We start from the raw sequence: 23726 nt of genomic DNA on the forward strand, positions 1-23726 counted from the left end.
CCAGGTACCCCTGACTGTTTTTTAAAATTTGTGGTTGTTTGCTGATAGCAGCCAAAGAAATAATGTTAATGAAAGTGCCTTGTAAAACATGAAATGTTGTATAAACAACTTTTTTTAAAAAACAGCTTTTTAAAAAAGTTGAATCAGCACGTTTATTGAGTACCTACTAAGTGACTGGCATTATTCTAGATGTTGAGGTTGCAAAGATATATAAAGACAGGAGAATTCGTAACCCAGTCTGTTTTCATTTCTGTTTTTAAAGTTTATTCATTTATTTTGAGAGAGACAGAGACACAGGGTAGAATCCGAAGCAGGCTCTGAACTGTCAGCACAGAGCCTGATTTGGGGCTCAAACCCATGAACCCATGAGATCATGACCTGAGCTGAAACCCACGAGTCAGACACCCAACTGAGCTACCCAGGTGCCCTAGTCTATTTTCTTTTCTTTCTTTTCATCTTTTCTTATTAATTAATTAATTAATTTAGAGAGATTAGGTCTTTTTTTAAAGATTTTTTATTTTTATCATTATTTTTAATATAATTCATTGTCAAATTGGCTTCCATACAACACCCAGTGCTCATCCTAACAAGTGCCCTCCTCAGTGCCATCACCCATTTTCCCTCTCCCCCACCCCCCTATCCACCCTCAGTTTCTTCTCTGTATTTAAGAGTCTCTTGTGGTTTGCCTCCCTCCCTCTCTGTTTATAACTTTCTTTCCCCTTCCCTTCCCCCATGGACTTCTGTTAAGTTTCTCAAGACACACATGAGTGAAAACTTATGATATCTGTCCTTCTCTTATTGACTTAATTCACTCAGCATAATACCTTCCAGTTCCATCCGCATTGCTGCAAATAGCATGATTTCATTCTTTCTCATTGCCAAGTAAAATTCCTTTGTATATATAAACCACATCTTTATCATCCATTCGTCAGTTGATGGACATTTAGGATCTTTCCATAATTTGGCTGTTGTTGAAAGTGCTGCTACAAACTTTGGGGTACATATGCTGTTGTGTATCAGCACTCCTGTATTCCTTGGGTAAATTCCTAGTAGTGCTATTGCTGGGTCATAGGGTAGTTCTATTTTTAACTTTTTGAGGAACCTTCATACTGTTTTCGAGAGCAACTGCCCCAGTTTGCATTCCCACTGGCAGTGCAAGAGGGTTTCCATTTCTCCACAACCTCCATCCTCACCCGCTAGAGACTTTTTTTTTTAATGTTTATTTATTTTTGAGAGAGAGAGTCCTAGAGTGAGTGGGGGAGAGGCATAGCGAGAGGGAGACACAGAATCCAAAGCAGGATCCATGCTCTGAGCTGTCAGCACAGAGCCCAGTGTAGGGCTTAAACTCAAAAACCTTGAAATCATGACCTGAGTTGAAGTCAGATGCTTAACTGACTGAGCCACCTAGGCATCCCTATTTTCATTTTAAAAACAAGCTTACTGAGATATAATTCACACACTGTAAAATTCACTTTTAAAGTATGCAATTCAGTGGTTTTTAGTATACTTACAGAGTTTTGCATCCATCACCATTATCTAATTTTAGAAGACAAATGGCAGTTTTTAATAATCATTTTAAGTCTTTACTCATTTTTGGCTCTATATCAAAACTTAATTTTCTTCTGTTTTCCCCACATGCTTAAGAGCGAGATTGTATGTGTCCACTCTTCTATAATTATTCATCAATTAGGGAGCAGATGGTAATAACTTCCTTCTATTAAAACTGCTGAATTAGGGGCGCCTGGGTGGCTCATTTGGTTGAGTCTAACTTCGGCTCAGGTCATGATCTCGCGGTTCGTGGGTTCGAGCCTGGCGTTGGGCTCTGCTGACAGCTCAGAGCCTGGAGCCTGCTTCGGATTCTTTGTAACCCTCCCTCTCTGCCCCTCCCCCACTTGTGCTCTGCTCACTCTCTCTCAGAAATAAACAAACATTAAAAAAATTTTTTTTAAACTGCTGAATTAATGTGACGCCTATGAGAGTAGATACAAAAGTCACAAATAGGGGCACCTGGGTGGCTCAGTCCATTAGGCGTCTGACTTTGGCTCAGGTCATGATCTTGTGGTCCCTGAGTTCGAGCCCCGCATGGGGCTCTGTGCTGACAGCTCAGAGCCTGGAGCCTGTTTCAGATTCTGTGTCTCCCTCTCTTCTCTGGCCCTCCCCCGTTCATGTTCTGTCTCTGCCTCAAACATAAATAAACATTAAAAAAAATTTTTTTTTTTAAGTCACAAATACTTTAACAGTTTACAGTGTCATTTGAACAAATAAATTGTTCTGGAGGAATCATTTAATATTGTACCTCTGTGGAACTAGGAAAGAAGTATTCTGAAGAACCACCAGGTTTGTTTAAATAACGAAATCCCAAGTTTAAAATCAAATTGTGTCTTGCTTACCTACCTCCTTCTCTATATAAAAAGTAAGTTAGGGGGTGCCTGGGTGCCTGAGTTGGTTATGTGTCTGACTCTTGTCTTTGGTTCAGGTCATGTTCTCACAGTACGTGAGTTCAAGTCCCACATCAGGCTCTGCTGACAGCACGGATTCTGCTCGGGATTCTGTCTTCCTCTCTCTGCCCCTCCCTGCTCATGCTCTCTCTCTCAAAAATAAACATTAGGGGCGCCTGGGTGGCGCAGTCGGTTAAGCGTCCGACTTCAGCCAGGTCACGATCTCGCGGTCCAGGAGTTCGAGCCCCGCGTCGGGCTCTGGGCTGATGGCTCAGAGCCTGGAGCCTGTTTCCGATTCTGTGTCTCCCTGTCTCTCTGCCCCTCCCCCATTCATGCTCTGTCTCTCTCTGTCCCAAAAATAAATAAACGTTGAAAAAAAAAATTTAAAAATAAATAAATAAACATTAAAAACATACTAAAAATCACTTGCTTTCAGAGTCATTTTGTGCCCTTAATTTTCCTCTGGAGATTAGGTAGGGGTTTTTCTTGTTTGTTAGTTTTTAACACATGTAGGTCTATAGATTCTGTGAAAATGCTTTCATTAGTCTCTGGGCTCCGCAAAGCTCAAAATGGTTAAACACCAACCACTGCTTAACTGGGTTGCTGTAAACAAAGCCCAAAATGAAACCCCTGTGTATTTGCTGCAGATTCCCAGGTGCCTCTTGAGTGCAGGAATAAGCTCAGAAAAGGTTTAATAAGTTTATTAAGTAATCATCCATTAAAAGGTTCATATGCTACTTGTGTGTTGCATCAGGGCAAGTGCCTTGCACCTTACTGCATTTAACACTGCTTGGAAGAGTGTGGACCTAGGATTTAGACCACTTTCAGATATTTAAGCTGAATTTTATTAGGACGAACGTAAGGTCACAGAGCTGCATAAAGGATCAGTCAGAAGATACCAGGCTATTTTATTTTGCCTGGTATGTGAAGACGAATATTATTAAATCTGAAGAATGGGATGTCTTGCAGGGCTGTTGGGTAAGTTTTGTGGAGATCCCCACCAACAAAGAAATCATACTGAAGGGGCTCTTGGGCTCAGGTCATGATCTCCTGGATCGGGAATTTGAGTACTGATGGTGCCAAGCCTGCTTTTGATTCTTGCTCTCTCTCCCTCTCTGCCCTTCCCCCCCGCCCCTCAAAAATAAATAAACTAAAAAAAAAAAGTATTAAATTAAAAAAAATCATATTGAAGATGAACACTTGATTCACAATAGCTGATTATAAAAAGGAAAGCCTCAGTATTTAGCTATAACCCTAACATTTCTTAGGGTTACGATTAACCCAAGCATAATGACTGGCACAAACTGGTTTCTTGGTCAATCCAGGCAGTAGTTCCTACCCGAATGCTGTGTTTTTTTGTTTTGTTTTTCAAATACTGTTTGGTTTTGTTGGCATGTTTATTTGTGGAAAGGGTAGGGGATTGTGAGGGGAGAGATAGGAATCTATCTGTTGTAATAGGATTTGGTCTGTGTATTAATGGAATGAACTGGCCTTTCTTGCTGTACTTCCTTTGTCCTTGCTGAGAAGGGAGGCTGAAGTTTTCTAGAGTCATTGATGAAGCTGTAAGAGGAAGTGTGGACTTTTGAACTTCTTGATGGTAATGGAGAATGTTAGGGGAGTTTGGGGAGCCCCCATATTAGTGCGAGGACTGGAAAGAGTTATGGAACATTTTGGCCTCAAAACAGGAATATACAAATTGAAGCAATAACTTCTACTTTTCTACCACTTTTTTTTTTTAATTTGTATTAATTATCCTGTGTCATTTGACATTATTTTTTTCCAAAGCAACACATAACCATTTTCATTTATCACTTGGGTTTATTTGAAAAAAACAAACAAACAAACAAACAAAAGCTGTTTCATTTCACAGGCCTCCCCACACCTTTTCCTACTATGGAGTATATTCATTATTTTTTTTTTCTCTCAAAATCAAGTTCCCAAGTACTCCATTGAACAAAAATAATCAACTAAGAATATTTTCTTGTTTTAACAATTCTTAAATTGAAGAAACTTTAACCTTAATTTTTGAAATGCATCAGTGGACTTCTGCCCCACCCATCTCCCTTCTTTGCCTGCTTCTCTCACCAACAAAAACATTAAAGAACACTTGATAAACAATAGCCCTTGTTTAAAATGAAAGCTTCAGTGTTTAGCTGATTGTTTGCTAATAAAATATTTTCTTAAAAACAAATCAAAAGTCCTTGCCCATATTTCAGAATTCCTCCATCTCAGAGAGACATACGCACAGCCTGGATATTACATTATTTCTCTGAATTGCTTTCATAAGTACTTACTCTGGTATACCAACCAGAACTGAGGTGAAATGGGATCAGACGAGAGATCATCCAGAGTACTAAAGTTTTTGTCTTACTCCTGTATTTCAGTGTATTTCTAAAAGAACTTTAAAAGGATAGTGTTCTGTGGTTATAACTCCTAACGCTATAAGCACCAATCTAATTGGTATTAGTAACTTATTGATGATGTATGTGATGCTTTTATGATGATTTTTAGTTGGATCCTTACATACACTTGTCCATTGGGGTTTAGTTTGTATATCCATTGCCTTTTTATTCCCTCTCTTAGTCCAGATGTTCTGGTGAAAATGGCCCTTGGTTTGGATTTTTTTTTTAATATTTTTAATTTATTTTTGAGAGAGAGAGTGGAGGAGGGGCAGAAAAAGAGGGGCCAGGGACAGAGGATCCAGAGCGGGCTTTGCACTGACAATAGGGAGCCCATGTGAGACTCACTCCAACTCATGAACCATGAGGTCATGACCTGAGCCGAAGTCGGATGCTCAACCGACTGAGCCACCAAAGTACCCCCAGTTTGGATATTCTAAATTTCTTCTAAGGCGTGTATTTACTGCCAAATACATTTTTTTTATACGTCTAGCTCTAGGACTGTTTCTTCCTTCCTTGCATGATGTTGAGTTTTTTTGTTTTGTTTTTTTTTTTGATCATGAGAATCAATAGTTTATCTCACCCTACATTTCTTGGATATCTGCCTCACTGCTCAGGCACAGGACTTCATAGAAGAGCTCTAAAAACCTCTGTAACAACTGAACAGACCAATGGTCAGGAAATATGAGCTCGTTTTTAATCCATTTTAATGATTTTATAAAATTATTATTCTTAAATCCTGACTTTGGATTTTTGTGAATTTTACATCCTCCTTTCAGTCAACTTGCCAGCTTAGAACTTCTCTTTATCACAGAAGAAATCCCCTCTAAACTTCCCATAGGGCAAGGTATTATGGGTTGATGACTATTGAGCTACTTGTGTGCTTAATGTCAAATAGTGGTCAAATGCTCAAAACTTCCCCAGCTGGGAATCATTTCAGTGTAAAGGCGCAGAATAGAAAGGGGGTGCCTTACTTTACATTTTAGGATGTGCCCTTTGTTGTGCACATTTTATAGTGGGGAGACTTTGTTACATTTTTTGCTTAAAAAGTTGATTTTTATTTAAATTTTTTTTTCAACGTTTATTTTCTTTGGGACAGAGAGAGACAGAGCATGAACGGGGGAGGGGCAGAGAGAGAGGGAGACACAGAATCGGAAACAGGCTCCAGGCTCTGAGCCATCAGCCAGAGCCTGACGCGGGGCTCGAACTCACGGACCGCGAGATCGTGACCTGGCTGAAGTTGGACGCTTAACCGACTGCGCCACCCAGGTGCCCCAAAAAGTTGATTTTTAAAAATGCCTCCCTCCCCTCAGTTTTAGAATGAGTGTGGCCAGGAGGGTAGAAGGAGGTGTGATAGAGACCGACCTTGTTAAAAAACTGAGTTATTTTTTGTGTTTTATACACTTGCCGGGGTAGTGCCAAGAATGGAGGGAGATCCAGGAGGACTTCCCCACAGCCCTTCTGTCTGGCTTGGTCATGTAATATCAAGTTGCCAGGGTTGGGGTGGAGCGACAACTCTCTTTTAATGGTTTCTTGTTATAGCCCTCATAAAGCTGTGTCAATTCCCCTGGCTTTACAGACTATTGCCCAGAAGAAAAGATGTTTGGTTTTCACAAGCCAAAGATGTACCGAAGTATAGAGGGCTGCTGTATTTGCAGAGCTAAGTCCTCCAGTTCTCGATTCACTGACAGTAAACGCTATGAAAAGGACTTCCAGAGCTGTTTTGGGTAAGATCATCTGATGTTTTTACCATTCTTAGAGTGAAAAAGATCATAGCTTGCGGAAATCCTTCCAGGCGAGGCAGGCAATTGGAGCAATGTGCTAATAAATTAAAATCACTTACATTCTCATCTAGGCTATTTTAAGGTTCTTGCTTTTAAAACAAATCAATACCGACAGCCTACCCTTTTCCAGATTATAAGGAACTACAAATTGTGAAGCCCCTTGTAGTTATAATCAAACTCTTTTGTTTTTAACATCAAGATATAAAAGACTTTTAAGAAATTACTCTTATTCTCTCTTATACTAGTTGTCCTCTGGTAGTTTTCTGTTCTTTGCATTGTTTTTCTAAATTATGGAAATGTATTTTAACCCATCCTGCTGAGGATGCTAATAAGACTTAATGTTCTGCCCTGAGATCTGTCAGGGTACATTTCATTTTATAATTTTGTTCTTTATTTATCTTTTGACAATAAACCTGCTTAGTAAAGTGGAATTTACTTTCCAACAAATACTTGGATAAAATAGAATAGTTCATGTTGAACCATTTCCCATGTTAGAAGTAATTTTTACCACTTTGTTTCTCTTATCAAAATACTTGTTGATTACTTATTGTTAATCCTGTATTTTGTGCTTATTTTGAAGGTTGTCAAAAGAGTTTCTGCCAACTTTGCCTTTTTAAATTACATTTGTCACTTAACGTCTTCATTTCCAATGGTATACATGATAAAAGTTACCAGTATTTTTCTGTATGTATTTATAATACAGGAAAAGTGTAGTAATGAAAGTTCTTCAAAGATATAATTTATAAAGAGCTTGGTTGACTAGTGTTACAGATTTCTTCCCCTTATGCAGATATAATCATTTTTTAAAAATTACAGTGCCTCTTGGGTTTTGTGTGTTGTAAAACCAGAATATCATGACACATTATTTTATGTAAAGAGTGGCGTTTTGTTGCTTATGGAAATATCTACACACTTCAGAAAAGATTAAGTGGACAACCTTGTTTTAAACCATAGTGACCAGGATCTCCTCTAGGTCTTAAATTTTATTATTATTTTATTTTAAAATGACCAAATTGCAGTACATAGAATTGGTTCATTGGATCTAGGAGTTAATTATATTTCTAAAATGTACTATAGAAACTATGTAACTGTATCATCCAGGACAATTAGCAATAGCATCTATAAACTGTAATTGGATTTTTTTTTCTAAAAGAAATACACTCGCATGAATTCTTAAATATAAATGAGTCTAATAAAAGTTTGATTGTTTTCTTACTAGGTTGCATGAGACTCGTTCAGGAGACATCTGTAATGCCTGTGTCCTGCTTGTGAAAAGATGGAAGAAATTGCCAGCAGGATCAAAAAAAAACTGGAATCATGTTAGTTCATCTTTTGTCTTTCTCAGTTATACCTCTATTACATTTATTTGTTTTGAGAGAGAGAGAGAGGGAGAGAGAGAATCCTAAGCAGGCTCTGCACTAATAGACGCAGTGTTCAATCCCATGAACCGTGAGATCATGACTTAAACTGAAATCAAGATTTGGGTGCTTAACTGACTGAGCCACCTGAGTGCCCAGATAACTTCTATTACATTTAAAGTAACATTAGTTTTCTCCCAATTTAGGAAGTAGTACGTTCCTCAGATGGAAAAGTGAAAAGAATAAAGAAAAACACAAGTTGCTGCTCAGATATAATTACTTAACATTTTGGCATGTTTAGAAGCAAAATTTTGAGTAGTGTATCATTTCCCTAAGGCTGTATCCAGTATCCCCATTTTAGAGATTCACAGTGTACATTTCATGTATTTCCTAAGGTTAATTAGACATGGATCCTTTTTTCATCTCAGGGGAACATTTATCCTAATTCCTGGAGGTAGTATAATGAGCACATAGGATTTAGCACCAGAACTGGATTTGAATCCTGCCTTACTAGTTGCGAATTTTGGGCAAGTTCCATTTACTTATAAAATGGAAACATAGTAGCTATCCCACAGAGCTGTTGTGAGAACTGAATGAGATTTATATATAAAATATAACACATAGTGATCAGTTATGTGGAAGCTATTCTTACTCTATATATTTAAATCTAGTTGAGATTGTAGTGGTATGTAAATGTGTATTCTGTTTGCCCTTTGTCATTGGTTTTCAGTGATCAGAACAGCACTGTTAAGTCTTATGCTAGCTTTTAAAACATTTATGGCATTTATACAAAATACTTGTTTTTAAGCCAGCATGCATTTATTCTTTATCTTTTTTCCCCCTAACACTAGTATTAGCCTTACATTTTCCTTTGGTTACTGTGTTACATTATTTTGATAGGTTTTTGTGGGTCTGTTAATTTATAAAAAGGGAATTTTCTTTAATAGTTTGTCTGGAGAAGTTGAAAATTGTGATTTTGAAGGTGATGACAACCTTTTTAAGGGTGCAAATCTGCAAATAGTAAATGTGAATAAATTTGTAAGAAATAGTACCGTGTAGGTCTAGACCAATGGCCATGGTAGACTATGGGAGAACATGCCATTGCCATCATATAAATGACCTTAGGGATTAAAGTGTATGGTGAAAAGAACATAAAGCATAGTTGTGAAAACGTTAATTTGAGTCTTGTATCCCTCTCTACCCATTCTTGCCCACTTACTAGTTTAGTGAAATAAGGCAAAAGATAATTTCTTGTTCTCTTTCACCCTAAATTGGAGTTAACAAATAGTCCCCTTACTGCTTTGTAGTGAAAGTAAACTCAAAAGTGTATGAAAGGGGAGCCTGGGTGGCTTAGTTGGTTAAGCATCTGACTCCTGGTTTTGGCTCAGGTCATGATCTCACCATTTGTGGGTTCAAGCCCTGCCTCTGGCATAGCACCGACAGTGTGACAGCGTAGAGCCTGCTTGGGATTCTGTCTCTGCCCCTCCTGGGAGCGTGTGTCTACTCTCTATTTAAAAAAAAAAAAAAAGTATGAAAGCTTTTTGCAGACTGTAAAACACTGTCTGATAGAAATGTTAGTTGTTGTAAGTCTTGATTTTCTTTAACCTTTTGGGTCATTCTTACCATATATAAATCTATTTAAATTTTTTGTACAGTATATTGTTACTATTGCCTGCTTTGAAGAAAAAAACCCCACGAGATAAATTATTCTTTAATACCATGTGATGATTAAAAGTGCACATGGGCTCTCAAACACTCTTAAGTAGAAAACTGCTTCTCAATTTAGGCTCCTTCAAATAGGCATTTGTCTGAACTAAAGGAATACAAGAGGTGTCATTTTTTAAGTGGTATTAAATATTCAGTATTTTCTTCCAGGTGGTAGATGCAAGGGCAGGACCCAGTCTGAAGACAACATTGAAACCAAAGAAAGTGAAAACTTTATCTGGAAACAGGATAAAAAGCAACCAGATCAGTAAACTACAGAAGGAATTCAAACGTCACAGTAAGTTTGAGGTTTTGATACTGAAACAAGAGTAGTTAAGAATAGTTGTTTGGTTTTTATTTTTACCTGGGGGGTGGCATATGGTATGTATAGATTTTTAAAGTTATTTAAAGTGTTGCAAGGCATTGTCAACGTGGTAGAGATATTTCTATGAAATCTTTTAAAATTTTTAATGTTTATTTTGTTTTATTTTTAATGTTTATTTTTGAGAGAGAGCATGAAGGGGAGGAGAGGGGCAGAGAAGAGGGGGACACAGAATTTGAAGGAAGCTCCAGGCTCTGAGCTGTCAGCACAGAGCCCGACATGAGGCTCAAACCCACCAACTGAGAGATCATGACCTGAGCTAAGCTGGGTGCTTAACTGACTGAGCCACCCAGGTGCCCCTTGAAACTCTATCTTTAGTCCTGATGACATAAAAGTAATTTGACTAGCTGACCACTTCTTCAGATTGTATGGAGATCGCTCTGACCACTCTGATCTGTTTATTGACATGTTAAGTTCTAGAAGATGAATTTTTCAAGCTTGTTTACTTGATTTTTATGCATAAGGAAATAGAGGTCTGGAGATGTGCAGAAAGGTATGTAAATAATATTAGTGGACAGTCTGAGACCAAAGCCCAGGTTTTCTGTAAAGTAACTTTAGAAATCATAACTTACATATTGCGGTAAAGCTAGCCTCAGGACTTTCAGGTTTCTGGGACAGTGTGTGTTGTGTGGAGTGATGGAATGGGAAAGGAATGATAAATTAATATCAGGTTCATCTACTCTTAAAGGAAGTTGTTGAGGGGGAGAGCACCTGTAGTGGTACTTCTGTATTTCGGAATTTAGATTTCAGCTTTTGAAAAGGAATTGCAGTGCATATAATGTTGTTTGTTATATGTAACACAATGAGGGGAGGGTTTCTGAGGCAAAACAACTGAAATCAAACGCATTAGTATTTCTGTCGTAGAAATGTAGTCATATTCACAAAGGTGGAATAAATAAAACTTGCATGGGCTAGTCAGGTTTGGCTACCCTAATGTTATAGTTCATGTCAGGCCAGATTTTGTGGCCAAATGGGTTAGGAATAGACTCTGTTTTCAGAGCTTTTTCAAAACTGTAGATGAGGTTGTGGACTGGTCAGAGAGTTTTCAGGATTATAAAAACAATTTGTAGGACGCTGTTAGACAAAATATCATCAATGCTTGTTTTAGAAAAATGGTAAAAGAGAGTTAAATACACTGATAAGGCAGAGTGAGGAAAGGAAAACTGTCATCTCTTGGGACGTTTTGGTAGATGTACCAAGCATTTTACACACATAGTTATCTCAGTAATTTGTTTTAGAGATTAGGATAGGAAGTAGAGTGGTGATTTAACCTTGAGCCAGGTTACTTAGTAAAGATGATAGAGATGAGTTTGACCTCAGGTTTGTCTAGCTTCAAAGCTGTTTGCTCTTTCTGCAACACCACCCTGCTCCTTGAGGTAGTATATAACCAGTGCCCACGACTCTGAAGCCTTTGCAGATCATCTGCTAATTTTCTGCTCTTTTAAGTAGGTGTTACCGGTCCATAGTTATTCTGATGATATGTTTAATCTTCGACTAAAATATTTTAATACTTTATAGTAAAATATTTAGGTGATATGAAATAGGTATGTATTTTAACTATACATGTTCTTTAAAAGTTTTTTTCAAGTTTTTCTTTACATTCCAGTTAACAAACAGTGTAATAGTTTCAGGTGGAGAATTCAGTGATGGATCACTTACGTACAGTACCCGCTGCTCATCACAACAAGTGTCCTCCATTAACCCTCAGTTTGTTCTCTATAGTTGAGTCTTTTTATTTTCCCTATGTTCATGTTTTGTTTCTTAAATTCCACATGAGTGAAATTACATGGTATTTGTCTTTCTCTGACTTACTCATTAGGCATAATCCTCTCTAGCTCCATCTACTTCATTGGAAACCTTTTTCTTTTTGAATCTCCTTTTTAATGGCTGTGTAGTATTCCATTGCAGACACTCCCCACCCCCACATCTTTATCCATTCATCTATATAGATGGACATTTGGGTTGCTTCCATATCTTGGCTATTGTAAGTAACACAGCAGTAAACACAGGGGTGCATATATCTTATCAAAAAATTAGGGTAATAATATGATCAAATAAATAATCATTCTATTTTTAATTTTTTTTGAAATTTATTTATTTTATTTTTAAAAATTTACATCCAAATTTGTTAGCATATCGTGCAACAATGATTTCAGGAGTAGATTCCTTAGTGCCCCTTACGTATTTAGCCCATCCCTCCTCCCACAACCCCTCCAGTAACCCTCAGTTTGTTCTCCATATTTATGAGTCTCTTATGCTTTGTCTCCCTCCCTGTTTTTATATTATTTTTGCTTCCCTTGCCTTATGTTCATCTGTTTTGTCTCTTAAAGTCCTCATATGAGTGAAGTCATATGATATTTGTCTTTCTCTAATTTCACTTAGCATAATACCCTCTAGTTCCATCCACGTAGTTGCAAATGGCAAGATTTCATTCTTTTTGGTTGCCGAGTAATACTCCATTTTATGTATATATACCACATCTTCTTTATCCATTCATCCATTGATGGACATTTGGGCTCTTTCCATACTTTGGATATTGTTGATAGTGCTGATATAAACAGTGGGGGGCATGTGCCCCTTCGAAACAGCGCACCTGTATCCCTTGGATAAATACCTAGCAGTGCAATTGCTGGGTTGTAGGGTAGTTCTATTTTTAGTTTTTTGAGGAACCTCCATACTGTTTTCAACAGTAGTTGCACCAGTTTGCATTCCTACCAACAATGTATGAGGGTTCCTTTTTCTCCACATCCTTGCCAACACTTACTTCTTGTCCTTTTTTATCTTTTTTGGATAAATGTCTATTAACATCCTCTACCCATTTTGTAACTGGATTGTTTATACATGTTCCTTTCTTAACCAGCTATCACCAGGGGAAAAGAAAAAGACTGAGCCAACCCTCCATTCTCACTAAGTGTTTTAATGAACATTTGAGAAATAGTAATTTTCTTCTACCACTTGAAGGTTAGAGGAATTGATTATTCATATGTATGTTCTTAGCTCCTCCCTTTAATTATGGGAAAAGTGAAACCTGACTAAATTTCACCTTACCTAAGGGAATATGTCCAGTGTAATTTTAGATTTTTATTATAAAGCTGTGTTGTGGAAGGAGGGATTGGAGACTGAAGATAAATCCCTTTGAAAAAGGTGTGTGGGCTTTGGAGGCTTAGACTGAAACTGGGTTTTCCCATGTGCATTGTGAATTGCTAGCACCTGTGTGCAGCACAACAGTTTTGATATACTTCAATTTTTATATACATCACCCACTAAATGGTGTCCCTGTCTCTTGTTATATATTTGCTTCCCTGCATCCTGCATTTACCTGACTTTTTTCCTGAGGTATTCTTTCCTTTGGGTGGTGTACTGCAAAGGGATTAGACCTAGAGCTTGAAGATCAGGATTTGAGTTACCGTTCATGAAATTTAACTTAACATAGAACCATAATTTTCTTATCCGAGAAAAGGGGATAATCAACTAAAAAGATTTTGTAAAACAAAACAAATTCCTGTATAAATGTTAGTTTCTTCTTTTTGTCATTCTTCCTAAAATCTACAATGAATTCTTGTTGCTATGGAATAAAGCTGAAAATCCCTAGTGAGTCTTTGGAGGTCCTATTTTAGGCAAAGAATATTTGGGCTGAGTTCATTCCCTTCCTGTGCATAGTGTGTTCTGCTTCCACTACCCCATGCTTAGCTAATTACTCTTCTGTGCCTTTTCAAATCCCACAATTTTTAAGATTTTAAAAATTGTAAATTGTGGTTCTTTGAAGAATTTCCAGGCCTGCATTCCAGAAGAGTTTTCTTCCTAACTGCTTTTTATATAGTTATATTCTAGTGTCTCAAGTGTTAGATTAAACCATAAGAAATGGCCATTTTTATAGGTAGAAAATGATCTAATAACTGCTGCTTCAAATATTCCATAGCTATTAAGCACTTCCTTGGATAGTGAGTTTTCTTCTCCAGCATAGAGCTGACTACTGCTGCTGCTAATTGTTTGGGAAGCCTTTTAAACATTCCAATAATGTTCAACATTCTTTAAAGCCTGCTATTCTTGAGGATTTTATATGTAAAATTTTGTTAATACAAAGCATTCTACGGTCTATTCGTAGGTTTTCTTTGGTCTATTTCTTCCCATGTAGAGTATGACATGGGGTTTGAGGTCTAGTAGATAAGTACTTAATAAATACTTAATTGCTTCTTTGAATTGGAGGGTTGCTCTATCCACCTATCCTGGGGGCGGGTGGTGTGTGTGTGTGTGTGTGTGTGTGTGTGTGTGTGTGGTAATCTCAACCCCTATTTGTGATACTGCTGTCACTGTAGAATAGCAGTTTGATAGCCTTAGAGCATGGTGACCATCCACCAAAAGACTCATTTTCTGGCTAGTAAATTTATATGGAGTCTTCTAAGGGCAAAAGTACTAAATCATGTTTAATGTTTAGCTTGTATCTGATGAATTGCCTTTATTCCTTATTAAATCAGGATCTGTTGTTTTCCCTTTATCGGTAGGGTGTTGTTTTTGGTTGCTTTTAAGATTTTTTCCTTTATCTTTAGTTTTCAGAAAGTTAATTATCAATGTGTCTTGGCATTGATTTCTTTGAGTATATCCTGTTTGGGGTTTGCTCAGCTTCTTGAATCTCTCTATAGGTTTGTCTTTTGCCAAATTTGGCAAGTTTTCAGGCATTGTATTTCCTTGAGTATATTTTCACCTCTGCCCTCTTTCTTATTCCAGGACTGCAATGACACGAATGTAGATTTTTTTGTCATAGTCCCAGAGGTCTCTAAGGTTCTATTCATTTGTTTTCTCTGTGTTGTTCAGGTTGGGTAATTTCTGTTGTTCTTTCTTCCAGTTCATTGATTGTTTCCTCTGTCCCCTCCATTCTGCTGTTGAGCTCCATCCACTGAGCTTTTTATTGCATTTTTTTCTTTCTTTTTTTTTTTTCGCAGCTCAAATTTCAGTTCCACTTGGTTCTTCTTTATAACTTTTATTTATTTTTTTAAATTGAGACGTGTTTGGGGGGCCTGGGTGGCTCGGTTGGTTAAGCGTCTGACTTGAGCTCAGGTCATGATCTCGCGGTCCGTGAGTTCGAGCCCTGTGTTGGGCTCTGTGCTGACAGGTCAGAGCCTGGAGATTCTATGTCTCCCTCTCTCTCTCTGCTCTCTCCCACGCTCTCTCTCTCTCTCTCTCTCTCTCTCTCTCTCAAAAATAAATATTAAAAAAAATAAATACATTGAGACCTATTCGCTGATAATATTTTTGTTTCAGGCATGTTCATAATGGCTCACTAAAGCATTTTTGTCATGATTATGTTAAAATCTTTGTTAGATCATTCTAACATCTCTGTCCTCTTGGTGTTAACATCTACTTCCCTTTTCACTCAGTTTGAGATTTTGGTTCTAGATTTGAGGGACTTTTTTTTTTTTAATTGAAACTTGGATTTTTAAAAATTATGTTATGGGTCTTTAAAACTTTGGTTTTACTGTCTTTTTTTGGACACCCTTTTATCAGGGGCAATGAGACAGAGGCATCACTTTGTCACTGTGTGGTGGTGTTAAAAGGTTCCCCAGTTAACACCTGAGGTGGGAGGAGCTCCTCATTGCTGTGGGATGGGGGTGGGAGTTGAAGTTCCCACATGGTGGGGATACTCATTTGTGGTGGGCCATGGCTAAAGTCCTGACTTCTCAACAGGCTTCCTCTGACACCCTGGTGGATGTGTTGGTGCTTTGTAACAGTCTTAGGAGGATGGAAATCTTAGGCTCCCCACTTGGCCTCTGCTGGAGTGGGTGGGATTGCGGCCTCTGTTTTCTGTGGTGTTTGGCTGGAGTAGAGTGATTATTACTCTGATAAAATTATTACTCTGATAAAAGTTTCCTGTCTTGCTTAGGCTGCCACTTTTCTGCCCCTTTGACTAGAGAGCAGGGTTTTGTTGGTTTTTTTTCTTTCTTTCTTTTTTTTTTTTTTTGTCTATACCCATCGGTATTTCTGTGCTGCTGGCTTCTCTAGCTCGAAGACTGGATTTATGAGGCAAAAAAAGAAAACCCATAAAAACTAGAGAACGCACCACCATGTCCTTCCTTAGGTCGAGCTCTGTCTTAGCCGTTGCCAACTTTCAGAGTCATTAGGTTTGTTTTATATGCAATATCCTGGGTTTTTAGTTGTACTTATTTATTAGCAGGAGGAATGGGGAAAGGTATGTCTACTCCTATCTTCCTGGAAGCTTATGGCCTCATTTTCTTTTTAGAAACACTTGTACAAATATCTTCAAATATCAGTAGTGAATAGAAAATAAATTCTTTTTTTCTTTCTACTAACTCACAGTTTTTTATGCTGAGCCTTAGTTACATATAATGAAATTAAATTATAATTTTTTTTCCCTCTTTATTGCAGATTCTGATGCTCACAGTACCACCTCAAGTGCCTCCCCAGCTCAGTCTCCTTGTTATAGTAACCAGTCAGATGATGGCTCAGATACAGAGATGGCTTCTGGCTCTAACAGAACGCCAGTTTTTTCCTTTTTAGATCTCACATACTGGAAAAGGTAAAAGCAACAAAATATCTCTCTAACCAGCAAACCTTCTTAATTACAGGCGATGGTTTCCCACTTCCTTAGCAGTTAAATGGCATTTGGCATACAGCTGGTAGCACACATGGTTGGAGGTGGATAAGCAAGAATTGAGCCGAGAGCTGTGATTTATGTGCTTTTCCTATTAAAATTGATTTAAAATAAAAATCATGTTAGGGAATGTATGTTTCCTGTAATGGAGTAGACTGGGTATTCTTTCTGACCAACTCTCACTGAAAAAAGTAAAAGCTAGAAATACATATTTTTAAGTCTTTAAAAGTAGCATTGATAAGTGAGCAAATTAGTAAGGCATAACCAGAGACCAGACCAAATGCTAAGTAAATGTGGAACCCCAAAGTCGAAAAGAGGCAGTAGATTTGGAAAGAGAAAAACAGCTAAGGATTTTATTTTCTGTTTCACAGATTCGAGAAGACTAACAAATTAAAAGTGAGATAATAAGCATTTATTTTATGATAGAATTCACGTATAGATGATTATATGAAACTATGGAACATGAAAGACAAAATAGTTCTTTAACAGTGAGAAAATAAAGACTATTTTCAAAGGAACAGCGCTAAAAGCTGAGTTCTCAGTGTGGACAAAGGAAGCCAAAAAATAATAGATTAATATCTTCAGTGGGCCAAGAGGTAGTAACTCTCAACCTAGAATTATATATATGTGTAGCAAAAATATCCTTTGGTGGGGGGGGTGTGCTTGGCTGGCTCGTGGGAAGAGCATGTGACTCTTGATCTTGCGGTATGGAGTTTGATCCCCACATTGGGTGTAGAGATTACTTAAACAAACTTACCTTTTATGAACAAGGGCATAAGACTTTGACTAGGAAAAAGGTTGAGAATTTGTCATCAGACCGACCCTAAATAACAAAGTTCTACAGGCAGAAAAAGAGATCCTAGATTAAAATTCTGAGGAGGATAGATAAAGTAGCAAATATTTAGGTAAATTTAAACAAATTGCTTAAAATAATAATAGTTGTGGGGGTAAAAACAGAGTTACGAAACAGTAGCATATAAATCAAGGGAATAAAAGGGATAGGAGTTAAGGTATCCTAACATCCTTTGCCTTGTCAAATATAAATACGTTGAATAACTTTGGGACTTGAGTAACTGTGTCCGCACTCATAGAATTAAATAAAAAGAGTGAATACCTCCAGAGTCAAGAAGGGAAGGGCAGAAAATGTAAAAATATGCTTAAAAATATACCTAGCAAAACAAAATGGAAATAGAAACCATGGGTCCAAGAAGACAGTAGAATAAAAATTAGAAAATCTTTATAACTAAAAAAATAACTGAAAAATACCACAAATCAAAACATGGTATGAAATTAAAAAGAATTGGAGGAAAAATTAATGCTTTCAATGCTTAGAAAAGAAAAAACTAAAAATTTGTGAAATGATAAGCATTCAGTTTAAAGATAATGAAGCCCAATACAAAGAAAAATAAAAGCAATGAAGTCCTAAAGATACAAGCAGAAATAAATGGAGTAGAAAACTGGTAAGCAATGAACAGGATCTGTAAAGCTAAGAGTTGGATCTTGAAAAAGACCTGACCAAAAAAATTAGTAGAGATGAAGCAGATAAAAAGAGATCATATTCATAAGCACCTTAGACAAAACAGGGAGATTTATCTATAATTAAGACAAATGTAAAAGACAGTAGGACATTAAAACAACTGTATGCTAGTAAATTTGAACATACAGATGAAGTGGATACATTAGTAGAAGAAGACAGTTTTCCAAAACTGTCTCAAGACAAAATAGAAAACCTGTATAGTGTTACAATGGAGAAGTTGATTCAGTGGCCAAAGTCTTCTCTCCAAAAATCCCAGGCTCATCTTAGGCACGTTCTCCCAAACAATCCAGAAACACATGATTCTGATCTTGCATAATGTTTTCAGATTATGAATAAAAGAGGGCATAGGCCCTAAGCATTCTCTGAGGCTAATATATATAACTTTGATACCAAAAGAGTATATCATGACCAGATTGGATTTTTTCTAGGGGTGTAAGATTGCTTTAAACATTAAAAGTCAACTGATAGAATTTGCCACTCTGACAGTTTGTAAAGGAAGGAAAAAAATGCCTGTCATCTTAGCAGTACTTTGAAGATGTTTGATATATTTGAATGTTCCTTCAAGGTTTAAAATAAAAACTTTAGTAAATAGGGATAGAAGGGAACCGCATTAATAAATAATTGGCATTTTCGAAGAAACATGAACATATTTCAATTCGTATATACCAGCCACATAACTTAGAAGAAAAAAACGTTAGACGCACATTGATGTGTACAGCATGTTTATGGTAGCAAAAGTCCCATCAAAAGGAGTGTGAATAAATTCACATGGTGGAATACTATACACAAAACGAAATAAAACTTTGACAATGGGTCTGAACCTCAATTAATGTTGAGATAATTGCAGCAGTAGAGTATGATTCCATACATGTGTTTCTTTTAAATAGGAGATAGTTGAGCAATATATGAAGAGATGTAGACTTGTTTTAAAACTGTGAAGTGTAAAGCAAAAAGGCACTGATAGGCTTAAATTGAAGTTGGAGTGAATGAGATTGGGCAGGATGGGACTGGAGAGAAACATACAGGGGGACTTCACAGGAAATGATTATTCCCTTAGAGTATGTGATCCGTGGGTGTTTGGTAGTCATTTTTAATGCCTATTTGTATATTTGAAACAGTTTACAACTTCAGGAGCAGCCTCTGAAACTGCTGTCTCTCAGAATGATCCCCACACCTTAATCTTTGATAAGGTTCCAGTGTGGAATTTAAGGGACCTGGGTAATTCCCATTACCCAGTTAATTGGGGTCTCTCTAGGAGCCTTTCAGTTGGAATGTGATAAGACTGTAAAAGTAGAACCTTTTGATCATGTTGTACTAGTTATAATTATGTAGATTTTTTCTTTCTTTTTCTTTTTCTTTTTTTTTTTTTTTTTGTTTCCTTGTATTGCTAGTTTTCTACCTTATTAATATATTCCTCTCCCATTTTTTTCTTTTAGACAGAAAATATGTTGTGGGATTATCTATAAAGGCCGTTTTGGAGAAGTTCTCATTGACACACATCTATTCAAGCCTTGCTGCAGCAATAAGAAAGCAGCTGCTGAGAAGCCGGAGGAGCAGGGGCCAGAGCCTCTGCCCATCTCCACTCAGGAGTGGTGACTGAGGTTTAGGTAGAAGGGGAACAAAAAAACGATTTAAATTTTGGAAAGAAAACAAAGCAACAAAACCCTCCTATTTTTAACTTGGATACCTGCTATTCTGCCAAAAGACACTTTCTAGAATAGTTTTGAATGGGTTATTTCTCCTCCAGTTCCACAAACTCTGAAGCCAGTGTCTAGCTTACTAAAAGAAAAAAAGTGTACATAATATTTAAGATGCTGAGTATTTCATAGGAAAGCTGAATGCTGCTGTAAAGTGCTCTTTAAGTCTTTTTTTTTTTTTAATCCCCTTCTAATGAATGAATCTAGGGGAATTTCAGGGGACAGAGATGGGATTTGTTGTATGATAAACGTATGTAGTTTTAGTCTTTCTATATTGAGAAGCAGTGGTTGGGGCATTTTAAAGATGGCTGGCTATACTTGTTTTCCTTCATGATAATAAATTTGTCATAACTCAGTAACGTGGACTTGCCCCAAGAGGTAGTTGTTAATAATTTAAGGTCTTGCCAAGGTTCTGATGATTCAAACCTGTACTACTGAATATTAAGCAGGACAGACTAAGCTCTCTGGTGCAAATGCCTTGAAGGAGTAGTTTCTAAACATACAGAGAGGTAACTTGAGTGTATACGTTGCATCCTCTGTCACCTCCCTCCATATTCATTTTTGATAAAGATTTTAATCTATATTGAAACTTCTAAAGCAGAATCAAAGCTCCTCTGGGGAAATGTCAAGTTTTAGGATGAGCAATCCTAAATGAAGAGAACCAAAGCATTACCGCATGGTAGAGATCACATTCTATTAAAAATGTTAAATTATCTTTAAAAATGTACAAGTCTTCAGGATGGCACACACAGAAAAACAAAGGTTAATGCTTCTTGGGGCACATTTCTTAGAGGGCTTGCTTAGTGTGTAAATAATTGACTTTTGTTTGTGTTACATGACTGGTGACTTCATTGAAAATCTGCGCAATTCAGTTTTAGCTCTGGATTACTTCAGTTGACCTTTGTGAAGGTTTTGTCTGTGTAGAGTGGTTGTTTGACTGGTTTTAACCTATTAGGGTTTGGGGTTTTTTTTTGTTTTGTTTTGTTTTGTTTTGTTTCCACTCTATATTAAAGTAAAATTCTAAAAGAAAAGAGGTGTGTGTTAATGCTGAGTGGGCTGGTTTAGGTTTGACTTCTTTTAGTCAGGCTTTGTGAACTTTGAGATGTTAGATGATGCATCCTGAACACGGAGCTCTTGGATTCCAAAATCTTCATTTGAAGCCTTTTTACTTGAACCCAAACCAAAGTACTGTCATTGCCTCTTTTTTAAACGTTCAGGAATAACCTATCACCGGTTCAGACTTCTCATAATTAGGGAGGATCATTTGCCTACCTTATAATAACATGACTCAGTGCTTATTTTTAAAACTGGATTTTAAAAATTAGTATAAATAACAGTAAGGAGTGAGCCACTTTTTACGGGCACCATATAGTTTTATAATTCTTAATCTAAACTTAAAATTGTATATTTCTTCCTTATGGCAAAAACTACAAGCCACCATGTGCACAGATTACACCGTGAGTTGGGTTGGCTCTCCCACAGCCTCTGAGGTGAATTACAAGAGTCCCAGCCATTATCATCTTCCTCCTGTTGTTTCGAAATGGATTTTTTTTTTTTTTTTTTGTACATTTTGGCTACAGTATTGGTGGTAGAATATACTATAATATGGATCATCTCTACTTCTGTATTTATTTATTTATTACTAGACCTCAACCACAGCCTTCTTTTTCCCCTTCCACCTCTTTGCCTGTAGGATGTACTGTATGTAGTCATGCACTTTGTATTAATATATTAGAAATCTACAAATCTGTTTTGTACTTTTTATACTGTTGGATACTTATAATCAAAACTTTTACTAGGGTATTGAATAAATTTAGTCTTACTAGAAAATGAAAGAAGATGTTTTGTGGCTTTGTTGAAAAGGTGTTCTTAGGTAAGAATGTTTTTGACCTTCACAGATACGCAGTTTTAACCCTTTCGTATTATAACAAGCCCTGAGAGAAAAAGGCCTCTTTACCGAGAGATACTTTAAAATAAAAGACGTTTTAATTGACATGCCCAATAATTGACCTAGTAGATAAGATGATTTTAACAATGAAGGATAAAGACTCTTCAACGGTTGGTTGGTTGATTTCGTTTCTATTTTATTTTAACTTAATTTTATTACTTTTTAAATGTTTCCAGTGTTTTAAGGTCTGTGTTGTGGTTTTATTATTACTGTCTATGGGCATAGTGGGAATCGTCATTGAGACTTTAAAGAAATTATAAAAATTGGTTATAGGGAAAGCTGGATTTGGGCATTGGGGTCAGACCTGGTCTCTGATGTCTGGCTTTGCCCCTTTATTAGCCATTTGAGTCTCTTTGCATTTGTGAGCCTCCAAACTTCTGTAAAATCATTTACTTTCCAGAATTATTTACTTTATAGAATTATGAGGAATCTAAGGGATGTATGTAATCCATATCAAAGTTTTAAAAACAGATTGCTTATTAGTTGGGAAAAGTGGATCCTGTGGGCCAAACTTTCTGTACTATCGTTAGGGCTTAAATTTGCTTTGGGATCTTGCAGATGATTTGCCAGTACCTAATTTAGTTAACGGTGAAGTTACCAAGTTACCCTGAAGTTAAGCTCAGGTTGTCAGCAGCATCTGTGTCCTGTGGCTTTAGGATGGAGAGTTCAGATTCCTTATTGGCCGTGGGGCCCCTTGGCTCATTACCACCTGGGTTCTCTTGACTTGGCGGCTTGGTGCATGGAGCCAGCAGGTCTCCAGAGCCAGTTTGCTGGTGAGTCGGAGTGTCCTCAGGTCCTTCCCACATTCTAATGAAGAGGGTTACACAATGAACACCATGAGGTGGGGTGTGGGGCCCTTGAGGGACATCTTAGAGTGTTGCCTGCAACAGCACCTCATTTTCTTTTCTAACTTGAAATTGGGCCTCTTTGCCCTACATTACAAGTGCTTTCTGTAGCAAGTACAAAAAAAAAAAAAAAAAAAAGTTCCCCTACGGTGGGTCAGGCACTTTTAAACATTGTTTAAACAACTTTGCAAAGTTTAGAAAAAAAACACAAACCTGTTCACAGGTGAGTAAGTAGAGGTGCAAGAAGGTCATGTAACTTAAATAAAACCAACTTTCCTGATTCCAAAGCCTTTGCTGTCTGAATCGGCCCCCGTCTCTGCTGTCTTAACCTGCATTTGGACGTGGTCACCTTGCTCTCTTGAAGGATGAAGATGGGAGGCAAGTTTTACCCTGGCTGAGAGGTTAGCTGTTAACCGTCTAAATCAGTTGTTCAAGTTTTGTTTCTTAATTTTGATGTTGTGCCTATTAATACACTGTCTTTTTGTGTAGAAAATAGTCTTCAGGCAGTTTAGTGAAACAACTGGATATTCTAAAAATAAATGAAGGTGTCCAAAGCTAACTGCTTGCTCTGCAGTGAAGAATGGAAGGTACCCAGGGAGCCTCTTGATCCATCGTCCCTATGACAGCTTCCTAATGTTCCAGATTTAGCATTGTGTTACTTCTGGCAGTCATTTTGTGTGATGTTCAGTGAACTGGGAAAGGGGGAAAAAGCCAAATTGGATCAAAGATAATTTCACAGACTCATGTTCTCAAAGGGATCTGAGGGTTCTAACAGTTTCTCGAGCTGTGGAGTTTGGTTACTCATTGTGATCATGAGAATGCTTTAGGTTTCAGATATCTTGCACCCTGGTTAGAAACTGCTTGTTACTGTATGCTGGGTTAGGGAGTCTTGGACATACATAGTTGCAGGCTTTAGTCTGAAAGAGCCTAATCTTTCAGTTTAGAGAATTGAAGAGATTTTGGCAAAGCCTGTCCTTTTGTCTCAGTGCTTGAAAGGGGAAAAATCATTTACTCCATTGTAGAACTT

General features: G+C 37.3%; 1 protein-coding gene across 3 annotated transcripts in view; it reads left to right on the forward strand.

Annotated features, from left to right (window-relative positions):
* SINHCAF (SIN3-HDAC complex associated factor) overlaps window positions 1-21899 on the forward strand; it is a 32312-nt gene extending 10413 nt beyond the window's left edge. For all 3 annotated transcript variants that reach the window (XM_040488507.1, XM_040488505.1, XM_040488504.1), the window contains exons 2-6: window positions 6417-6564; window positions 7841-7940; window positions 9855-9981; window positions 16447-16597; window positions 19646-21899. In XM_040488507.1, the coding sequence (XP_040344441.1) occupies window positions 6437-6564; window positions 7841-7940; window positions 9855-9981; window positions 16447-16597; window positions 19646-19805 (666 nt within the window). In that variant the 5' untranslated portion in view covers window positions 6417-6436 and the 3' untranslated portion in view covers window positions 19806-21899. The remainder of the gene's footprint in view (window positions 1-6416; window positions 6565-7840; window positions 7941-9854; window positions 9982-16446; window positions 16598-19645) is intronic.
* Window positions 21900-23726: the final 1827 nt, after the last annotated feature.

Source organism: Herpailurus yagouaroundi, unplaced genomic scaffold (genome assembly GCF_014898765.1).
Source record: "Herpailurus yagouaroundi ecotype Mexico unplaced genomic scaffold, PumYag 166, whole genome shotgun sequence".
NCBI lineage: Eukaryota > Metazoa > Chordata > Mammalia > Carnivora > Felidae > Herpailurus > Herpailurus yagouaroundi.